Source organism: Pinus tabuliformis, chromosome 4_2 (assembly GCF_031772625.1).
Source record: "Pinus tabuliformis cultivar Carrire ecotype Pingquan chromosome 4_2, CPIR1, whole genome shotgun sequence".
NCBI lineage: Eukaryota > Viridiplantae > Streptophyta > Pinopsida > Pinales > Pinaceae > Pinus > Pinus tabuliformis.
Genome location: NC_142304.1, coordinates 609,670,402 through 609,692,487, shown reverse-complemented (window position 1 = coordinate 609,692,487; position 22,086 = coordinate 609,670,402). Strand labels below are relative to the sequence as shown.

The following is a 22,086-nucleotide window of genomic DNA, read 5'->3' as shown; positions in this document are numbered from 1 at the left end:
CTAGAAAATAATTAAGGCACATAATCAAAAGGTTATACAAAGGCCCTAAGTGAATAGAAAAGCATAATTCAAAAAGATAAATGATTATAATCATTTGGGGAAATCATCAAAGCAGTGGAAAAAAAATTGTCTTAAGCAAAAGCACCATTAAGTGCAATAATACAATATTACAAATATAAGAAATCCAAATACTTCCCAAAGTTCCATAATACCTGCCAAAGTTCCTTAAATACATGCTTCTTCTTACTGAACCATATAAGATGTTTTTTGATTACCCTGTGAATGACTTATTACTTCATATAATTTTCGGGTAAATATAATTTGCAAACATTTCTATTAGAATAATTAGGTTTCTATTCGGTATTTTGTGGTACCTATCAAACTACTAAAGGATTGCTAACCTTTATTGGACTATGTCTTGCAATAAAAAATCTCTAGGCCTTTTGAAAGACACACCAAATAGTACGACACTTTTGAATAGGAACCAAGCTAAAAAGAAAAATCAAAGTACCAGTAAACATATAATGTAGCTCTAGATTTTTCTTCAAGGAGAATCATTGTATGGTCTACAACTACACAACCTATGTAACAGCAACATTCAATGCATAATACAACTACAAAGTTATGAGATCATAGCCTTGAGAGTCTGGGAAGAAAATCAATAACTTACCTAAGCAACAAAATTACTTACAGTCTGACCATCATCAAGGCACATTCGCAGACTGTATGTATTGAAAATTTGAGAAATATGAACTTGAAAGCACGATATCAAATAAGTATCTTGGCAAGTGTGATGTGAAATAAGGTTTAATATATTTAGATTTAATACAGATATTAAGACAAACTCAGATTCACAATACACCTCAACATTTTCTCCCCTGTGATAATCCCTTGTTAGAGTTTCGGTTGTTTTCTTACCCTCATCATAGCAACTGCGGACTCTTGAATATCACCATGAAAACGATAATTCTTTTAGTTTTCAATACAAGGAAAACATCGAACAATAATTGAAAATAAAACATGGTGACTGCCTTCATCCAAGGTAAGTCCGATAAGAAACTAATCGATGGGATTAACATTGCTCCAATATGCTTCAGTTTGAGGATGTTCAAGAGGATCTCCATAAAACTCACTTGTACTTGTAAGCAAAAAACATGCCCCAACATGCTTGGAAAGTCCGAGCATGTTCAAGGTTCCCAGAACATTAGTTTTGTAAAGCTCGAGTTAAGGATTCAGAGCAAAACATAACAATTTTATAATAAAAAAATACTGAATAGAAACCTCCATTGTGAAAAATAGCAAGATCTACAGAAATTTACTTAAAAAGCATAGATTCATTTCATATTTCGATGAGTAAAGGATATGATAGTATTCACATGATTATGTTTGTAATGCACAGGGGAAGCATCACAAGCCAAAGGGTAGATTTTATCAACCTCCAACATTAAGGATTCCAGAACATCATGCCTTATCAGTTCAAACCTTAGATTGCCAAAATGATGCAAAACATTCTCCTTTCTTCATGTAAAGAAATTGTCAACAATAATAACATTGTCACCTCTTTCCATGAGCCTGTCAACTAGGTGACTTCCAACAAAGCCAACTCCTCCCATCACGACAACTCCCAGGGACTTTATTTTCAAACCTAGGGGCAATTATTTATTTTTTAGATGGAAATTAGATTGAACACGAAGTAGCAATAGTCGATGTGATTGCTTGGTATCGTAGATATTGAGTTTAGAAATGCCTATGGTTTTTGTAGTCGAGGTTGTATCTTGTGTCCATGCCCAAAAAGCTGCAGTATCTATGGTATAACATGATTCCACCCCATTCTTGGTTGCTTATTGTGCCTGTGTCGTATTCCAACCTGTCGTTTATGATATTAGTAAACATTCCATATCCCGCGACTTTGTCGGCGACAGTATCGACGTATCAAAAAATGTCATCTTTTTCTTTGTCATGAAGTCATGCACCATAAAACTCATGTTTAGTGCCATAAACTCCATGAAGAATTCAAACGGACTCTCCTGGAACTCTAGTGTAAAAATGGTGTGCACAGATGTCTCTGGGTGGCATAAAAATCTATGTACAGATGTCAGATAGACATGAGAAGTGTAGACTAAGACAAGAGGTGCACTGATTCAAAAGAGAGGCCTATCAACCTAAAGATAAGCAGTCAAATTACTTCATTCCCTCTCCTTGACTTATGGATGTATTTTTTCCATTTGGTATGTTGAGGAATTGAACCCTGAATGGTATCTTTGTTTGTTCATGCCATTTTTTGAGAAAGAGAAATGGCTTAGCCAGCCAGATGAAGGAATGGATTTCAAAGCTGATGCCGGAGAACTTGATCCTTTCCGTATATGCACACATCTTCCGTATATGCCCAGTTTCCGTATATGCGCACATCTTCCGTATATGCCCAGTTTCCATATATGCGCACATCTTCCATATATGCGCACATCTTCCGTATATGCCCAGTTTCCGTATATGCGCACATCTTCCGTATATGCCCAGTTTCCGTATATGCGCACATCTTCCGTATATGCCCACATCTTCCGTATATGCCCAGTTTCTGTATATGCCCAGTTTCCGTATATGCGCACATCTTCCGTATATGCCCAGTTTCCGTATATGCGCACATCTTCCGTATATGCTCACATCTTCCGTATATGCCCAGTTTCCGTATATGCACACATCTTCCGTATATGCCCAGTTTCCGTATATGCGCACATCTTCCGTATATGCCCAGTTTCCGTATACGCCCAGTTTCCGTATATGCACACATCTTCTGTATACGCCCAGTTTCCGTATATGCACACATCTTCCTTATATGCGTACATCTTCCGTATATGCCCAGTTTCCGTATATGCGCACATCTTCCGTATATGCCCAGTTTCCGTATATGCACACATCTTCCATATATGCCCAGTTTCCGTATATGCCCACATCTTCCGTATATGCCCAGTTTCCGTATATGCGCACATCTTCCGTATATGCCCAGTTTCCGTATATGCGCACATCTTCCGTATATGCCCAGTTTCCGTATATGCGCACATCTTCCGTATATGCCCAGTTTCCGTATATGCACACATCTTCCGTATATGCCCAGTTTCCGTATATGCACACATCTTCCGTATATGCCCAGTTTCCGTATATGCACACATCTTCCGTATATGCCCAGTTTCCGTATATGCCCACATCTTCCGTATATGCCCAGTTTCCGTATATGCCCACATCTTCCGTATATGCCCAGTTTCCGTATATGCCCACATCTTCCGTATATGCCCAGTTTCCGTATATGCACACATCTTCCGTATATGCCCAATTTCCGTATATGCACACATCTTCCGTATATGCCCAGTTTCCGTATATGCCCACATCTTCCGTATATGCCCAGTTTCCGTATATGCCCACATCTTCCGTATATGCCCAGTTTCCGTATATGCACACATCTTCCGTATATGCCCAATTTCTGTATATGCGCACATCTTCCGTATATGCCCAGTTTTCGTATATGCCCAGTTTCCGTATATGCACACATCTTCCGTATATGCCCAGTTTCTGTATATGCACACATATTCCGTATATGCCCAGTTTTCGTATATGCGCACATCTTCCGTATATGCCCAGTTTCCGTATATGCGCACATCTTCTGTATATGCCCAGTTTCCGTATATGCACACATCTTCCGTATATGCCCATTTTCTGTATATGCGCACATCTTTCGTATATGCACACATCTTCCGTATATGCCCAGTTTCTGTATATGCGCACATCTTCCGTATATGCCCAATTTCCGTATATGCGCACATCTTCTGTATATGCCCAGTTTCCGTATATGCACACATCTTCCGTATATGCCCAGTTTCCGTATATGCGCACATCTTCCGTATATGCCCAGTTTCCGTATATGCACACATCTTCCATATATGCCATCTTCCGTATATGCCCAGTTTCCGTATATGCGCACATCTTCTGTATATGCCCAGTTTCCGTATATGCACACATCTTCCGTATATGCCCAGTTTCCGTATATGCGCACATCTTCCGTATATGCCCAGTTTCCGTATATGCGCACATCTTCCGTGTATGCCCAGTTTCCGTATATGCACACATCTTCCGTATATGCCATCTTCCGTATATGCCCAGTTTCCGTATATGCGCACATCTTCTGTATATGCCCAGTTTCCGTATATGCACACATCTTCCGTATATGCCCAGTTTCCGTATATGCGCACATCTTTCGTATATGCCCAGTTTCCTTATATGCACACACCTTCCGTATATGCCCAGTTTCCGTATATGCACACATCTTCCGTATATGCCCAGTTTCCGTATATGCCCAGTTTCCGTATATGCGCACACATCTTCCGTATATGCCCAATTTCCGTATATGCACACATCTTCCGTATATGCCCACATCTTCCGTATATGCCCAGTTTTCGTATATGCCCAGTTTCCGTATATGCGCACATCTTCCGTATATGCCCAGTTTCCGTATATGCCCAGTTTCTATATATGCGCACATCTTCCGTATATGCCCAGTTTCCGTATATGCGCACATCTTCCGTATATGCCCAGTTTTCGTATATGCGCACATCTTCCGTATATGCACACATCTTTCGTATATGCCCAGGTTCCGTATATGCGCACATCTTCCGTATATGCACCATGTTCCTTTCACCATAAATCCGATGTATGATACTAATTACCAATTAGAATGATATCATAATAGTCAATTGATTCATATGCAACAAACACCATTAGCCTCTATCATGCAAAGCATAACTTATACTAGTTAAGGATACCAATTCTCAATGCATAATCTCATACTCAAATATTGACTTGAGTATACTCCCCTTGTGGTCATGCTCCCTCTTTGTGTTAGGAATAAGACCTCTTTGTGTTAGGTCCCTTTTTATGGCACCTTTCCTGTTATCCACCATAAGACCGATTCATGGCGAGCATTGGCTTAGGCCCTAGGTACTAAGCCCTTTTAAGTCCTATAGGAGGCCTTTTTCCTTTGTTAATGGCTCCACATCATTGGTCACATTTTTAGGCGAATGACCACCCATCAACCCAAAGGACGGAGCTCCCTATTTGATAGCCCCTTTGTTTATTATGTGTTTCACTCCTTCCTTTCTACGCGAAACAATCCAAGGAGCTAGTGCTTAGATGCTCCTAGAGCCTCTGCGACTCTTTTCTCTATGCCCAAGATATTATTTCTATGTGAAACAAGTCGAGGGTAGTGTCCAGGTGCTAAGCTCGAAACTCCCTTATCCACGCACTTCCCTCTTGTGCATGTTAACAAACTCATCGGGGTTTGCCTTCCGAGTTGACATGTCCCATGGGGACCGCCCGAAACGCTCCCCATTGGCCATCATTGTTGCCTGTTGGTGCTGACGTATCCCAATGCCCTTTCTCTTAACACTTTCATTTTCATGACCTCCATACCTCCCTTGGGGTCGATCTGTGGGTCGATGTGTCCAATGGAGACTGCTTGGTGATATGTGATTGGTTTTCTCCCTCCGTATATGTCAATTGTCGTGTTTGGTTATTCTACCAACTTTGGCTATGCGCTAAAGGATCCTCCATTCTTGGAAAAAAATCATGTAAACAGTACTCTAAATTAAATGTACCATAAACTAAAGTTTTGAAGAGAAATGATAAAGAGCTGAACATAGTGATTTTATAATCACAGCCCTCAACGCCAATTCTAAATAAACAAATAGTCGTTTCATAATTTTTATAATTTAATGTTTTGGAAAGAAATGATAAGGAATTGACAACATTGATTTTAGAATCTTAATGCAATTTTTGAATAAACAAATAGCCATTTCATAATTTAAATTATAAAGCGCTGAACATAGTGATTTTATAATCACAACCCTCAACGCAATTTTTGAATAAACAAATAGTAGTTTCATAATTTTTATAATTTAATGTTTTGGAAATTTTATAATCACAACCGTCAATGCAATTTTTGTATAAACAATAGTCGTTTCATAATTTTTATAATCTAATGTTTTGGAAAAAAATGATTAGGAGCTAAGTACAGTGATTTTACCAACCCTTGGTGATCTTTTTGAATATGGTAATGGGGGTTTCATAAACTAGTTTCAACCGTCTATAATCAGGAACATGATGTCATTTATATCCCTACGACTGTAAGGCAATGATCAGAAATCAACTGCAAATTATCCGGACGATCACTTCGTTCCGGCGCAGACAACAGCCCAGTCTTCTACTCCTCAAGGAGTCAGTCTATGCTGGCAAGTTATAACACGGAAACCAGAATGCTGGTTATTCAAGAAAAATATATTGCGATTGCGCCATTGGGTATTAAGCATGGTAGTGCAGAAGATAAATCTATGGTTTACAAAAGTCAAGTATTTCTGTTATGTGTCTTCTCTGGCAATAATTTTAATGGGGTGCCTTCCTCTGTTTTCTTGCGGTTATGACAAGAAAATCCCCGCTGGTGGGCAATGGGATTTTTTCACTCCACATGGCTTACAGTTTTCATCGAATGAAGTAGCTATACCTCGTGGTGGACTTCAAAATATGGAAATTTAAAGGTGTCCTTTAGAACTCATTATAGTGACTATTAAGTTTACAACTCATTAAGGTGAATATTGAGCTTTATATATAAAATATAGAGAAATGTATAGTAATTACAATATTATAGGATCAAATAATTGAAATTAAAATAAAAAATCAAATAAAATTTTAAATAAATCATATAAGAGGTTAATAATACCTGGATGAAGAAAATCGGGAAACTGACCTACTCATCATCTTATGAAAACATTATTTTCTTATCATTATTTCACCGGTATAGAATCAATACATTTAAATGATAATGACTAAATAATAAACAAATTTGTTAGTAGTAAAATCCAAACTATATTTATTAGCCAAAACAATATTAAGTTGAATAGTTAATTATGAAATTTTTAATTTAACAAAAACATTAACAACATAAACTATATATTTAACATATAGGTAAATAATTTTAAATAAATATTAATATTTAATATATTATTTATAAATATATATTATTATTTTAAAATTGGAATCTCCAAAATTGAAAAGTGCAGGCTTCAAAATTAGCTTTCCTAGTTAAGGAATTAAATAATGCAGCACAAACGCTCCATGTGTCAACATGATTAAACCTCTTACTTTGATTATATTATTTGTGATTATTCACCCAAAGTCCACAAATTAAATTAAATACAACTCAATTAAGTTAACTTAAGAGTGATACATAAATTCACTGTGGCCCAATAAAGAAATCCATATAATATCATTCGAAATCAGCATAATAGAATACATAAAACTTCGATTCTAAAAAAAACAATGTATTTCAGTAAAATTCAGAAGACCCAAAATGCATAATTTTGAGAATGTGGCATAACTAATATGCACTTTTAATGTAATAAATGAAACTGCAAATTTCGCAAACCTAGAATCTTCCTATACCTCTATAACTACCAAACATAAAACTAAATTCCAAAATCCAATGCAAAAGTATGCTATTCAAGCACAACTATAGGTGCAAGCATGTAAAGTCAATACAATGAAAAAGGTGAAATTTGCAAATAGGCAAAATCCAACTTTTTAAATCCACCATAAACCAATTCTCTTGTGAATAAAAATTATAAATTTATATACCCTGGTAAAGAAATCAATTGCTAATATAAGTTTATAGAACCCAATAAAGATTGCTAATATCGTTTTCATGGTGATATTCAAGAGTTCGCAGTTGTTATGATGAGGGTAAGAAAACAACCGAAACTCTAACAATGGATTATCACAGGGGAGCAAATGTTGAGGTGTATTGTGAATATGAGTTTGTCTTAATATCTGTATTAAATCTAAATATATTAAACCTTATTTCACATCACACTTGCCAAGATACTTATTTGATATCGTGCTTTCAAGTTCATATTTCTCAAATTTTCAGTACATACAGTCTGCGAATGTGCCTTGATGATGGTCAGATTGTAAGTAATTTTGTTGCTCAGGTAAGTTATTGATTTTCTTCCCAGACTCTCAAGGCTATGATCTCATAACTTTGTAGTTGTATTATGCATTGAATGTTGGTGTTACATAGGTTGTGTAGTTGTAGACCATACGATGATTCTCCTTGAAGAAAAATCTAGAGCTACATTATCTGTTTACTGGTACTTTGATTTTTCTTTTTAGCTTGGTTCCTATTCAAAAGTGTCGTACTATTTGGTGTGTTTTTCAAAAGGCCTAGAGATTTTTTATTGCAAGACATAGTCCAATAAAGGTTAGCAATCCTTTAGTAGTTTGATAGGTACCACAAAATACCGAATAGAAACCTAATTATTCTAATAGAAATGTTTGAAAATTATATTTACCCGAAAATTATATGAAGTAATAAGTCATTCACAGGGTAATTAAAAAACATCTTATATGGTTCAGTAAGAAGAAGCATGTATTTAAGGAACTTTGGCAGGTATTATGGAACTTTGGGCAGTATTTGGATTTCTTATGTTTGTAATATTGTATTATTGCACTTAATGGTGCTTTTGCTTAAGACAATTTTTTTTCCACTTCTTTGATGATTTCCCCAAATGATTATAATCATTTATCTTTTTGAATTATGCTTTTCTATTCACTTAGGGCCTTTGTATAACCTTTTGATTATGTGCCTTAATTATTTTCTAGTTCCTTTGTGCTTAATCTTTTCTTTCTATAGTGAGTTAATTTGGGATTTATTCCTTTTTCTTGTCTAAGATAATTTTGATAAATTCATTATTATTATGTATAGCCTTTGTGCAAGGAGCCTTTGACATTCTATGGAGATGGGAAACATACACAGAGATTCTAGTTCGTTTATGATCTGGTAAGTTGACAATTGCAGCAGAAATATTGGTCCATTGTTTATCGCTCCGTGTTGTTGGAAGTAATATGGTACTGTTTTATTTCACTTCTCAAATAAAAATTAACTACAAACACTTCCTTGGAAACCCCGAAGGTTGAATGCCTTATGTGACTTATGGAGGCATGTTGGTCCTTTCAATCTTGGGAATCCTGGGGAATTTACAATGTTAGAACTAGCACAGGTAACTGTAAATCCGTTCATACTTATTCAGGACACTAGAAAAGAGTTGTAGATTTGTATATGGTATGCCTAGTTATTATTCATGGAGCATGATATACTTGAGCATGCAATGAATTTAGTCTTGTGGTTCAGAAGATTTTTAGTTTTCTTGGAACTTTCCAGCTGCAAGCCGATATAGGAAATTTAGTTGTAGACAATCTGCCCTTCATAATTTGTGTGTTGGCCAAGGAAAAATCTACAATTCTCATGTATGGAAGCTTGAATATTGAATTTGACCGTTGTGATTTTGGTAAAATAAAATTTATTGTATTTTATAAATTTGTCACATTTTGACTTACATTTATTGTTCCGTTATCATTATATGAACACGCCAAATTCACGAGCAAGAGAGTTCAATCTAGCAATTTTCTAAAGTCAATTCACTACATAATTTGAATATTATTAATATTTTTTATAAATTTGGTTTTTTGTTATTTAGTGGTGTATGATGGATTTTTTTTTGTGTGATGGATGTACTTTGCAATGGATGCATGTAACTATTTGCATAAGTTTCTTTATTTTTTATTTGTTTTTTAAATATTATAAGTTTCACATTTGTTGAAGACTACATTTAATTTATAACTCTTTTCTTCCCAAAATTGAGGAGGTAGTTTCTAACTCACTTGAATTTAAAAGTATCCTTGTTATTCTCTCAGGTTTGAGCTATGACATTGATCTGAGTTTCTAGAGGTCGAATCTGGTGTCCGTGTTGCCCTTCAAGAACAAGATAGTCTAAGAACTTCACTGGTATGCTTTCGAACTCCAGGATCCATAAAACTAAAATATTATCTTTTACAATATCTATATAAAATTTAAATTTTCCAATACATATTATGCAAATGCGTTCCTCATATCATTTTTCCAATTTAAAAAACCTATCGACCTATGTTTGCACATTTTGAGACAATTGCTAGTCAAATACACCTCCTAGCTTTATTTGTCCATCAGTTCAAGACCCATTGGGGTCTCACCATAAGGAGAGGAACTTTTAGAAAGAAGCAGTTCACTTTAAATCAGTTAATTAACCAGCCCTTCTCAATAATGAACGGGGAAAGGTGCTTAAACCAAAGATTCGTTTAATCACATTCCGTCAACTTTCAGTAATGAGTGAGAGGGCAATTGCTGAGCTAACCACAACTTATTGCAATAGGCGTGTTGGGATAGGCGTATTAGGTACTTTATTTATAGTGATTCATTAGCCGTATCTCCCCAAGTTAGACCAAACCAATACTGGGGGAAGGGGATAAAAATAAGCTGGATTGGATCATATAAATCGACGGAGGAGCAGACTAACTTTTCGAAAGAGCAGACTAGCAGACCTCGTATGTATGTTCCTCCCCCGCAATGCATTGGATGAAAGGGAAGTGCGTGCCCGGGATGAAAAATACCGTAAGGGGCTAAATCAGCTTCACTGAACCAAGTTAATTTATTGACTCTACCGATGTACAATTTAATCGTTTATTAATGCCTTTTTATGACAATGTACCAAAAAAACAATTTTTGATGGAATCTTTGATATCACCCACATTTATCGATGGGTAATATCGTTGTTTTTATTATAGCTTTAAAACCAGTTTAATTGATTTTAAATTTAAATTTATTAAGTATTGACGTATCAATTTAAAAGTTAAGATGGATCTAAAGTAATATGCTTGCATTTCATAATAAATTTCTTCAAACTTTTGTTTCATCATAACAAAATACTATAAGAAAAATCATGACTTCTCAAAACCTAAACCCAAAAATTACTTTTTAATTTTTATTTTACCTAATCTTAATATTTAAATCACATAACATTACAAATATCTATTTCATATAAAACTTGAAAACACTTCTCAACATAAATAATAATCAATTTTAATAATATAATATAATTTATCAAATATAAAAAGCACTGCAAGACAATTTTATTATCAAATTTAAAACCTCTCAAAGCCATTAGTAATCAACTCTAATAATATAATAATAAAATTTACCAAAAACAAAAAGTACTACAAGATAATTTTATTATCAAATTTAAGAAATTGTCTAAATAAAATTTTGTTGCAAATATCTGTCATATAAAACTCGAAAACACCTCTTAACACGATTAGTAATCATCTTTAATAGTAGACTATAATTTATCAAATATAAAAAACACTACAAAATAATCTTGGTATCAAATTTAAGAAGTTGTCCAAATAAAAAAAATAATGGTGACCCTACTTCATGAATCTATAAATGGAGATTTAATTATTAAAATATTTTTTTGAAATTGAAAATAAATATGAATGTAGTATTATAAATAATTAATTTATAACTGTGTTAAATTTTAATAAGAAAGCTTAAATTTATAATTATTTAATTTCATGTGATTATTGATTTTTTCCCATTAAAAGAATTACATATTAATATAAGTTTTTTTTTAAATAGCTTTAGTTTAATTTTTTTGAAATGTTAATTATATATGGTTATTTATTAAATTTTATTTGGTCATATAAATTAAAATAATGATTCAAATTCATAATTATTATATTTCATAATTTTAGATTTAAATTTAATTAATAAGCATATAAAAATTATATATTTAATATTTTTTTTTCTAAGTTATATATCTATTTGTCTTGGGAGCAGCTCAATTGGTGATGGAAATAATGTGAAATCTGTGGAAAATGAGAGATCCAAGGTTCCAGTTACAGAAAGGAGGAGAGGTAGTAAACCTTTGAACCCCATAGATTTACTTAAGGTGCAAAGAAATTCGATCCCTCTAGATTCTTGGTAGTTTCGGAGTTAAGATGGATCTAAAATGGTTATTAATGAGCGGTTCTCATTAAATATTTTAAAACCTTCTTCCAAGTACACTTATTCATAAATTGATTTTTTTTTAATTATCTTTTTAATAGTAGGAAAACCTATAATAACTCAGTTGTGAAAGCAGCAGTGGGACAACGATCACATCACAGGTTGTTATCCTCAAATGCATTAAATATTTTAAAACCTTCTTCCAAGTACACTTATTCATAAATTAATTTTTTTTAATTATCTTTTTAATAGTAGGAAAACTTATAATAACTCAGTTGTGAAAGCAGCAGTGGGACAACGATCACAGGTTGTTATCCTCAAATGTACTGGTGTATGCTTATATTTTTTTTTTTTTTGAAAAGTAGGTAAACCTATCATAATTCAGTTGTCAAACCAATACTGAGACAACCGTTATTGGTTGTTATGCACTTATTGTAATTGGCAAATGTAAAATGACTCAACAACATTATTTAAAAATCATTGTTATTGACCAATGCTGAGTGACTCATCAACATTATTTAAAAAGATAACTTTTTATTCTTATAAAATACCTCTAGATTTTAAATTGTTAAATTATTTCCTTACCAAACAAACCATTTTTAAAACCCTCTCGAATCATAAATTAAAATGTGTTAAATGATGATAACACAGATTAGACTTAAATAAAACTGTAACGTTTAAACCATTGACCAATAAAATTGTAAATGTAAAATTCAATACAATAGTATCTCAAATCTAAGTTTAATATCCTCGGTGGTGTCCCAAAGGTGAATTTTATTTACTGAAATCCAAAGGGTTGACGTTTTAAACCAATGGATGGAGGTAGGATTGTAAGATAACAGTTTTTAACCATGGCTGAATAATTAATCTATTTTATGCATAGACATGCCCGTGCTGTATGACGCAATTGAATTTCAGAGTTGTAACCATTAGGTGAAAAAATGTGTTACGGTGACTAGTGGATAATTATATATTTTTTAATTTTTATAAAATACTGTATATATATATATATAAAAGAGAGAGTTTTCATATATGTTAAAGAATATTATACAAATAAGTACGAAGGAAATTAGTTTTTCCGTTTAACTTTAAATTCCGCTTTTGTAACCTATAATGTCATAACAATTTATAAAACAATTCTGGCAATACTACTAATAGTAGAACAGAAAATGAAATGAAATCCACTTTTGTAACATATAATGTCAAATTTCTGGCAATACTATTATTGATAGTAGAACAGAAAAGGAAATGAACCGATTCCAGTCATCCACCAAACGCATGGTATTGAAAGCGAGGATCTCGTGGTGGGAAAGACAGTACAAAGTGAGGTGAGGTGAGAGTGATCTGTGAACAAATGATGGCGGGGAGCATCAAAGTCCACTCAAATTGAAATTTCATACTTTACAAAAGAATACAGTACCATAAACCTACATGCATCGGACCATGCTGGGGTCGGGCAGGGCAGGGCAGGGCAGAATCCCGCCCCCGCGGTAAACAAGCATGGAAATTTACAAGAGATAGATGCAGGCTCAAGAGTTAGAAAGAATGGTACGATCACTAAACACTAAGTCTGATGAGCTCTGGATTTCGGCCTGATCAAATCAAAGCTCTTGCAATGATTTGGTCTTTCATAAATGGTACTTGCTTTTATCAATTTGCAGAATTTTCCCAACATAATCGCTCACTGCTGAATGGATGCGAGCTGGGATCCCATCATGTCTCTCTCGAATTTTTTAATGGATTGAGCAACAACTTTCATGGTGCCATCATATACATACGGAATGCCTCCCACCCAACTCACATTCTTTCTCATCGATGATTTCACAAATTCCCTGCACGGCTCTCCTCTACTGGTGATGGTGTCATGATAATGATAGAATCTCATCAAACCCTCTGTCTTGTGCTGTGTTTTCCCCATCACATTCTCAGACATGTGAACGCCAGTTGCGTACACATTTCTTGCCTGCACTGCATACTTGCGATCTCTCCTTATGCCTCTCTTCACATCCCTGAATAATAACTTTTCAAATCCCCATTCCCTGCGCAACAGAATTATCACATTGAATTTCAAACCCCAAAAACATATTCGAATTTTTTCTTCGGATTAATAGAAACCATAATTACTATTACCTGGAATAAGTACTGTTAGTCGAGATGCTGTGCAGATTATTCTGCAAGCAGAGCTTGTTAGACATGGAATATTGCTCAATGGTGAATTGGGTATAGCCAGAGAGCTCATTCAACACATATTGCAGTGTTTTCCGCCGAGGAATATAGAGATACTCATCTACATCGAAGAAAAAAGTCCAATTCGCCATGAATTTGTACCTGTGCAAACTGCAAACAATCGTTCACAATGAGGAACTGATTATGGTAATACCCGTCATATTGTTCCTGCTCTGTTACATCCTGCAACGTCACACGACCTGCTCGAATCCATGGCTCCAACACCTTTCTAACTTGGGAATGGACTCCACCAGCATCGTGAAAAACAAAGTGCAATCTAGGGCCAAAGAATTTGGCATGATAAGCCATCCACTCTCTCATTCTCTGAGGATTCAGGTCACCGTACAGCGAGGAACCACAATAGAGGTAATCATATGGGGGAGCCTGACTATAAATAGAGGCATTGTAGGTACCTTTTTGTTCTGTGAGAGCAACAATTCTCTCAGCTTTCCCAAATTTGTTGCCATGGAGTGCATGAAGAATGAGCTCTATAATCCAAATAAGAACCGATGTTCCTCAGATCTGAGTCAATCCACTGAGCATTAGTTTGATTCCAACTCCTCCGAAGCCTGTGGCCTTGTTATAACAGTGAACTCCTGTGAGGATATTGGCTTGACCTGTCACTGTAATCCCCATAGCAGCCGAAAAGATGACAACGTCTGTTACAGCGTTGTGGTTGCCCATGAGGCTTATGCCCACGCCGCTGAATTTCTTCTCGTCCGGGCTTCCACAGGCGGTAATGCACTGCCCCAGGAAGGAATTCCGGATATATGTCTCGTGCCCGCCCTGAACCATGATGCCAGACGACTTGAAATGCGAGATATAGCAATTATCGATGTTCAAATTTTGAATTTGGGCCGGGCGGGTTCACCAGTTCAAACTTCGAATTCGGCGGGGCGGATTCACCAGTTCAAATTTCGAATTTCGAATTTGAATTTGAATGGTTCGGTTCACATGGAGTAACATGGTTGCTCAGTGCGTCACATCTCAGATACCCCGTCCAGATGCATAGCATAGCATGGTATCAGCGCGTCACATCTCAGATGCCCCGTCCAGATGCATAGCATAGCATGGTATGGTCATGCTATCAGCGCGTCACATCTCAGATGCCCCGTCCAGATGCATAGCATAGCATGGTATGGTTTTATGTATTGTACATGGTGGTTATCCGTGGTATGATTTACCGGAAAGCGCTTGTCCAGAAATAATCCGGGGTGTCAGCGTGATTGTACTACCGTCTATGCCCACGGAATGACAGTGATGTAAGGGAGCATTAATAATGCTATAGTCCATGAAATAGCACTTGCCGAAAACGTATGGCCCGACGCAAACGAAATGGTGTGGTCCACTGCTTGTGGGGTACGCCGGAATTAGGGGCTGGCCGTTTGGCAAATATTGTAGATATGTTTTTTGCTAACCAAGGGAGATTTATGATAATTCGGTTATCAACCTGGTAATGGGACTGTTTTCATACAGTTAATGTAGGTTAAGTCATTCTTGTTAGTTAAGAAAATCACCTAAAATAATTTGGTGGTGGACCATAAAGGGATTAGGTTTTCTCTTTTGTTAGATGTCTCCAGTGTTAACTTGTTTTTTTACATCCAAAAAAACGTAAGTTCTTACTCGACTAGAATTATTTACTCTACACCCATTTTTACGTAAGCTCTTACTCGACTAGAATTATTTACTCTACCCCCATTTTTTGTAAGTGAAAAAACCTGTCATAAATTAGTTGTTAAACCCAGAGTGAAAATAACTCACACTGACTGCTATCTGTAAATACCCACTGACTTGTCACTTTATACCAGATAAACAAAATTGGCAAGGGCATAGACTTTAACTCTTAAATGCCTAATCTTGGCCTTTAACCCAAAAGTCCAACTCTCAACCAAACAAACACAAATTTACAAATTAAATATAAATTTAATTATCGTAACAAGCTTGCTAATTAACTCATTACACCATGTGCGAGTTATATGATAATACTTTATTTAATGATTTTTTCTAAATTTTATGTATTTTTTCCATAAATCTTATTTAGAAATATATCACACTCTAATACACCATTATTAAGGGAAAGGTTGCTCGAAAGTTGCTTTAAATTCAGTATAGAGTCAACTGGAATTTGACAAATTTATCATTTATCGAGCAAAAGACTGTTCGACAGTTTCATGTATTTAAGAATTCATTGTAGGAAGAGAATAAAATGGGATTGAAGAACATTTAACCATATCTCTTTATAAATTGTAGAAAGGCAACTGATAAAAATACAAATCAAATCAAACTATGAGGGAACTGATACATATGCAGTCATCCAACTGTAAACGAGCGGTCCCATCATCCATGTCCTTCGAAATCTCAGTTTTAGGAAGATGCCATTTTTTGCTTGCTGATTGGATTGTCTTTGATAGTGACCATCTTTGGCATCAGGCAATACTCTAGAGTCTATATTGGATTATGTCTTCGATGGTGACCGTGACCAATGTAGGGTATACGCCAAAGGAATGGGAATTGACTTTGAATAGTTGACTTCGAGAAGTTGAACCACCAGGGTGTCCATCTCCCAACCAAGATGAAGGAGAGAAACATAAGCGAAAAGCCTTTGGGAGGTCCAGTTTGAAGGGTGGCCGAGATGTACGAGAGACGGCGACGTAAGCAGAGAAGGCTTAGCACAAAGGGATAGAGATGCCCAAGAGAAGGACTTAGCAGAAAGGAACAGATATACCCAAGAGAATGAAGATGAACTGCATATGAAATACCTTTCTGTTGCAAAAAGAGAGGAGACTTAGACTCTCTAAATATGAGCCTCTTTGCACAGGTTCAAAATTATTTGAACAAGAGCAACCATTCAATTATGTTCTATAGGCGGTAACATATGTGCAAAAGACTCAAACACTGAGGCATAGAGACAACCAAGAGGATAAAGATGAAATGTATATGAAATAGTTTTGTATTGCAAAAATAGATGAGATTGACAACTCCTAAACATTTTTTTAGCACTGCTACATAGATAATAATTGAGTATATTAAAACAATAGCTGAGAAAATTGTTTGAATTTGACATAAAAATAAATTTGTATATAGTGTAAACTTATTATTGTAAAATATTGTCTTTATAAAACAATATAAAACATAGAAATTATTGTTTCTTAATAAACAATTTTATTTGTTTTTCTAAAAATGACATGGAAAAATATGTTAAAAAATAAGCAAATTATTTTAAATATTTTTTTAAACTGGTTTCAATATTCAAAATTTGTGATTTTAATTATTCCAAATCTATGTTTAGAAACCAAATTCCAATATTTTTTTAAGTAAGAACAGAGTCTGTTTAAGCCTAGTTAAAAAAACAATTTCTAAAATTTAAAAATTTTGTAATGTAACCTTCAAAATGATGAAGTAACGCACTTCTAGTTGGCAGGGAGAGTTTTGATTTATTATCTTGTTTCCATGTCTTCGGGAAACCCAATTGGATGGCAGATGGGCTCTCTAAGGTGAGTATTAGTAAGCCTTATGGGAGCTGGCTGATTGTTGAAACTAAAGAAGCAAAACAGTATGAATTGTAATCCTTTTATTGAATAAGGACAACATCCACAGCAACAGGAGAAGAATTGTAATCCTTTTATTGAATAAGGACAACATCCACAGCAACAGGAGAAGATAAAATACGTTTTTGGTTTTTTTGGCATATAGCTTTTGTACACATTACAAAAAAACTTGATGTTGCAATGTAATTATTTTCTTGTATGAAATGTCGATTAACATAGTAGCAAGATTTCATATTTTGGATTTTTGTTATTATGAGAAATTTAACGAGATGTGATAAATTTTATCAGAATACATCAACAAATGTATGTGCAAAAAACAATTTTATATCATATTCATAAAACTAGGAAACTGGATTCGTCCTAAACCCCTTGTGAATCCCGAATCCGGCGAATCCGACACGATTCAGTCTGGATTTGTGTCCAAATCACAAGACACGTTGTGTCCGAGGGCGTGTCGCGATTTTCAGGGGCGTATCGCGATTTTAGGACTCATGTCCAGTTTCCAGGACTTGCTAAGCTCAGCGCGGGTATGAAAAGGGCGTGTTTGCTCATTAATATTTTCATTTGGTAAGTGATTTGTGTTGTTGCAGTAAGGAGTAGAGCATTTTGGCAGCTTCGTAATCAAGTCTAGGCCCTAGTATTGATATGCTATTCATGGTAATGTTAATCTTCATTTTCATCCTTTTACTTAAATTTTTAACATTACCATGAAATAACTCAGGATGTTTGAGAGTGGTTCCGACCTCATTGGATTTCATATGGAGAAAGTAGAATTTTAGATTTCATTCAAAATCCAGCAGACTTATCAGTTTTTCAGGATTTTAGGATTGGGGGATTGCAATGTTTCCATTGAATTTTTTCATGTATTAGGGTATGGAACTCGTATTTAATCAAGAGCACCAAACCAAGAGCTTCTGAATATGTCGCTCCCGCTCCCAAGTAACACTGTTCCTGATGATATGGGTCTGGACACCATTGTTGAGTTGGCATTGGCCAACATGGATCTCAATGATCCAGTGCTAGAGCCTATTAGATTTGATGACTTAGAGGGGTCAGCCTCCATACCAGCAGATGCAAAGGCGACTATGGATACACGGGAGGAGGAGGATGTAGAGGAGAGCAGTGGGGACCATGATGATGGGGACAGTGATGCTGATTCTGATGCTAATTGATGCCTTGAGGCTTGTATACCTGTAGTTGTTTTATATTTTCTATTTCTATTTGCCATTGGCATTGCACCAACACTACCTATGTAACACATTTTGATTTGATGACTTAATGAGAAAACTACAGTTGTCAGTGTGTTTATCTTACTATCTTGTAGTTGTAAGTTGTCTTTCAGTTATGAATTATGAATCATGATTTAAATTTTTAATAGATTTATCATTTATGTGACCAGTACCACTGACATTTATTTGAATTTTGTATGTACTATGCATGCTAATATCTATAGATGAAGATCTATGTTTGAAATCAATAAATTTGTATCATTAATTAAAATTTGTGTAAGAAATATGATAATATCTAATTTTTAATATATATATATATATGATCTGGATTTAAACAGGAACGCAACAAATTACAGAGATAACCATATACACAAAGATGCAGCGGAAATAATACTTCATTTCATTAATGGAAAATACTGAAATATGCTTACAACCAGAAATGGAAATAAACCAGCTAGGGCGATGGTAGCTTATCTCTGAGGAGAGATGTGATGGCTACATGCCTCTGAACTGTCTTACAATGAGGCTCGCATGCCTATTTATTGTTGAGAAAGAATGAAAAACCCTTAACATTCCAAAACCTAACCCTAGGAGATGAAATGCCAAACTGTGGGCCCCGTTTGGGGTAAATTGGTACATCAATTTCCCGGGGTCGTAACTTTGGCATATGATCTCCGTTTGACGCATACAATATCTCGTTAGAAAGATCTATCCGAGTACTGCCATTGTTGGAACGGGCAACATCGATCCATTCCATGGACCCATGTTGCCCCCGGATTCCCCAAAAAACGTCGTTTAGGGCCTCAAAACGGCTCTGGAAGTTCAGGACCCGAAAAACTGATAAAAATAGTAAGTTGTGCTATAATTAAGGAAACTGAAAATGCTGAGAAAGACAATGGTGGGGGTCCAGGTGGACTTGGCAGGTGGCCACCAATATCCACCTGGATCATTCCTACCCCCTTAGGAAGCAATGGTCCCCATTGCGTTGAGCTCCTCCATGAGATGAGGAAACTTTTGCTGAACTTGTTCCCTGGTGAGCCACTTGCCCTGTTGAAGGAGTTGGCCTGCTTTGACAACTCGATACAGTTGGATATTCTGTTGGCGAGTGTTCTTGATCTGTGTGTCCATGACCCGATCAGTTGCAGCTTGTTCCATGCAATCTGGATTTAATTCTGTGGGTTTGAGTTGTTCTGAAATGTCGAATGTGTCGAGCAATGGTGGAAAGTATGGCCGAAGGCGGTCCACATTTAACACTGGGTGCAGGCCAAGGAATGGGGGAATGCTGAGCTCAAATGCATTGTCTCCCATAGCCTTAGTAATGGTGTAAGGACCATATCGGAGTGGTCTCAATTTCCGATAGGCTCCAGTAAGGCGTTCCTTTTGCAAATGCAACCAAACTTTGTCGCCCACCTGAAACTTATGTGGCACCCGGTGTTGATCATGTCGCTGCTTGTACTTGGCATTTGATTTCTCAAGAATGTCATGGACCTGCTGGTGAATATGTTGGATGCGCTCAATGAAGCTGGTGGCCTTATCTGTTTCGGACTGGACATGAGCTGAATTCATGTGAGTAGCTGCAAGTGGCATGGCCACATCAATGGGGCATAGTGGCTGGAATCCCAAACCCACCTGAAAAGGGCTATGGCCAGTGGAGCTGTGAAGAGCTCGATTGTAGCTGTGCTGAACATAGGGGAGGCTCTCGTCCCATGTGCGTGGATGTTTTGAGTTATACATGCGCAGAATGTGCACAATCATCCTATTGACAACCTCTGTCTGGCCATCAGTTTGAGGATGGAAGGCTGTGGACTTCGTGAGTTTGGTGTCCAGCATTGACCAGAGACTGGACCAAAATGTGCTGAGAAACTGATTGTCCCGATCTGAGATGATGGACTGTGGGATCCCAAAGTGCACCCACACTCGTTCAAAGAAGAGTTTAGCAGTGGCTTCTGCTGTTATATTCTTCTTGCAGGCCACCATAATGGCCATCTTCGAGAACCTGTCAACGACCACAAAAACACAGTCATTTCCATGCTTAGTGGAAGGAAGGCCTGACATGTAATCCATGGAGATGGATTCCCAAGGTCGACTAGAGGTAGGCAACGGGGTATAGAGGTCGTGCTTCTTAATGGTCGGTTTGGCAATGGCACAGGCAGTACATGATCTGATGTACTTCCCAACATCTTGTCGAAGATTCGGCCAATAGAAATAATTTTGCAGTACTGCCACTGTTTTCTCGACCCCGAAATGCCCAGCAGCCCGACTGTAGTGTGCTTCCCAAATCATCTTGGCACGCTCGCTTGAAGGAACACAAAGGTGACCGAGGTGGCATAATAGGGCATCCTGGAGGTGAAAATCTGCAACATGCCGACCCTCCAAGAGTGTTTGGTATGTGTGGCCGAATTCTGGGTCGCTTTTGTAGAGAAGTGGCCAATCAAAAGTCTCGTGCCCACAAGAGTTGAGCACGATGGTTAACGCCACGATCGGTGGTCGACTTAGGCAATCTACAACATTATTGGTGCTGCCCTTCTTATACTTGATATTCAAATGGAACTGTTGCAAGTATGTAGACCACTTTTGATGGCGATCATTCTGCAATTTCCCTTGGGTCTGTATGAACTGCAGGGGTCGGTGGTCTGTGTGGATGACCATTTCCTTCCCCAAAATGTAATGCTTCCATTTCGGCAGGCCTGTACAATGGAATACATCTCTTTATCATAAGTGGGGTACTTCCGGACTGTGTCTGAAAGTGTTTCACTGTGATATGCCACCGGATGTCCATGTTGAGTAAGGACTGCTCCAGTAGCATAGTCAGAGGCATCTGTCTCGACCTCAAATGGTTGTTGTAAATCTGGTAACGTGAGCACTGGTGCCGTGCAGAGGCGATCCTTTAGCTCCATGAATGCCTTCTGTTGAGATTCAGACCAAAATAATTTTGCTTTAGCCCCTCCCTTGGTGACTTGACTCAAGGGCCAAGAAATATGAGAAAACCCCAACACAAACCTGCGGTAGAAGTTGGCAAGACCTAAAAAGCTGCGGAGCTTTGTTAGATTGGTTGGAGAGGGCCAATCTCGAATGACTTGGATCTTGGCTGGATCGACATGCACCCCCTGTTCATCAATGATGTATCCAAGATACTGAACCTGGGTCATGCCAAAAGTGCATTTCTCCA

At 36.6% G+C, this 22,086-nt stretch overlaps 1 protein-coding gene across 1 annotated transcript; it reads right to left on the bottom strand.

Moving 5' to 3' along the window:
- Positions 1-13,280: 13,280 nt before the first annotated feature.
- LOC149170774 (galactan beta-1,4-galactosyltransferase GALS1-like) lies at positions 13,281-14,246 on the bottom strand. Its single transcript, XM_089427353.1, has 2 exons — positions 14,045-14,246; positions 13,281-13,953 (listed from the first exon to the last, which is right to left on the bottom strand). Exons 1-2 carry the CDS (start codon positions 14,230-14,232, stop codon positions 13,596-13,598), a joined length of 546 nt encoding a protein of 181 aa, XP_089283479.1. The 5' UTR covers positions 14,233-14,246; the 3' UTR covers positions 13,281-13,595.
- Between the last annotated feature and the right edge of the window lie 7,840 nt (positions 14,247-22,086).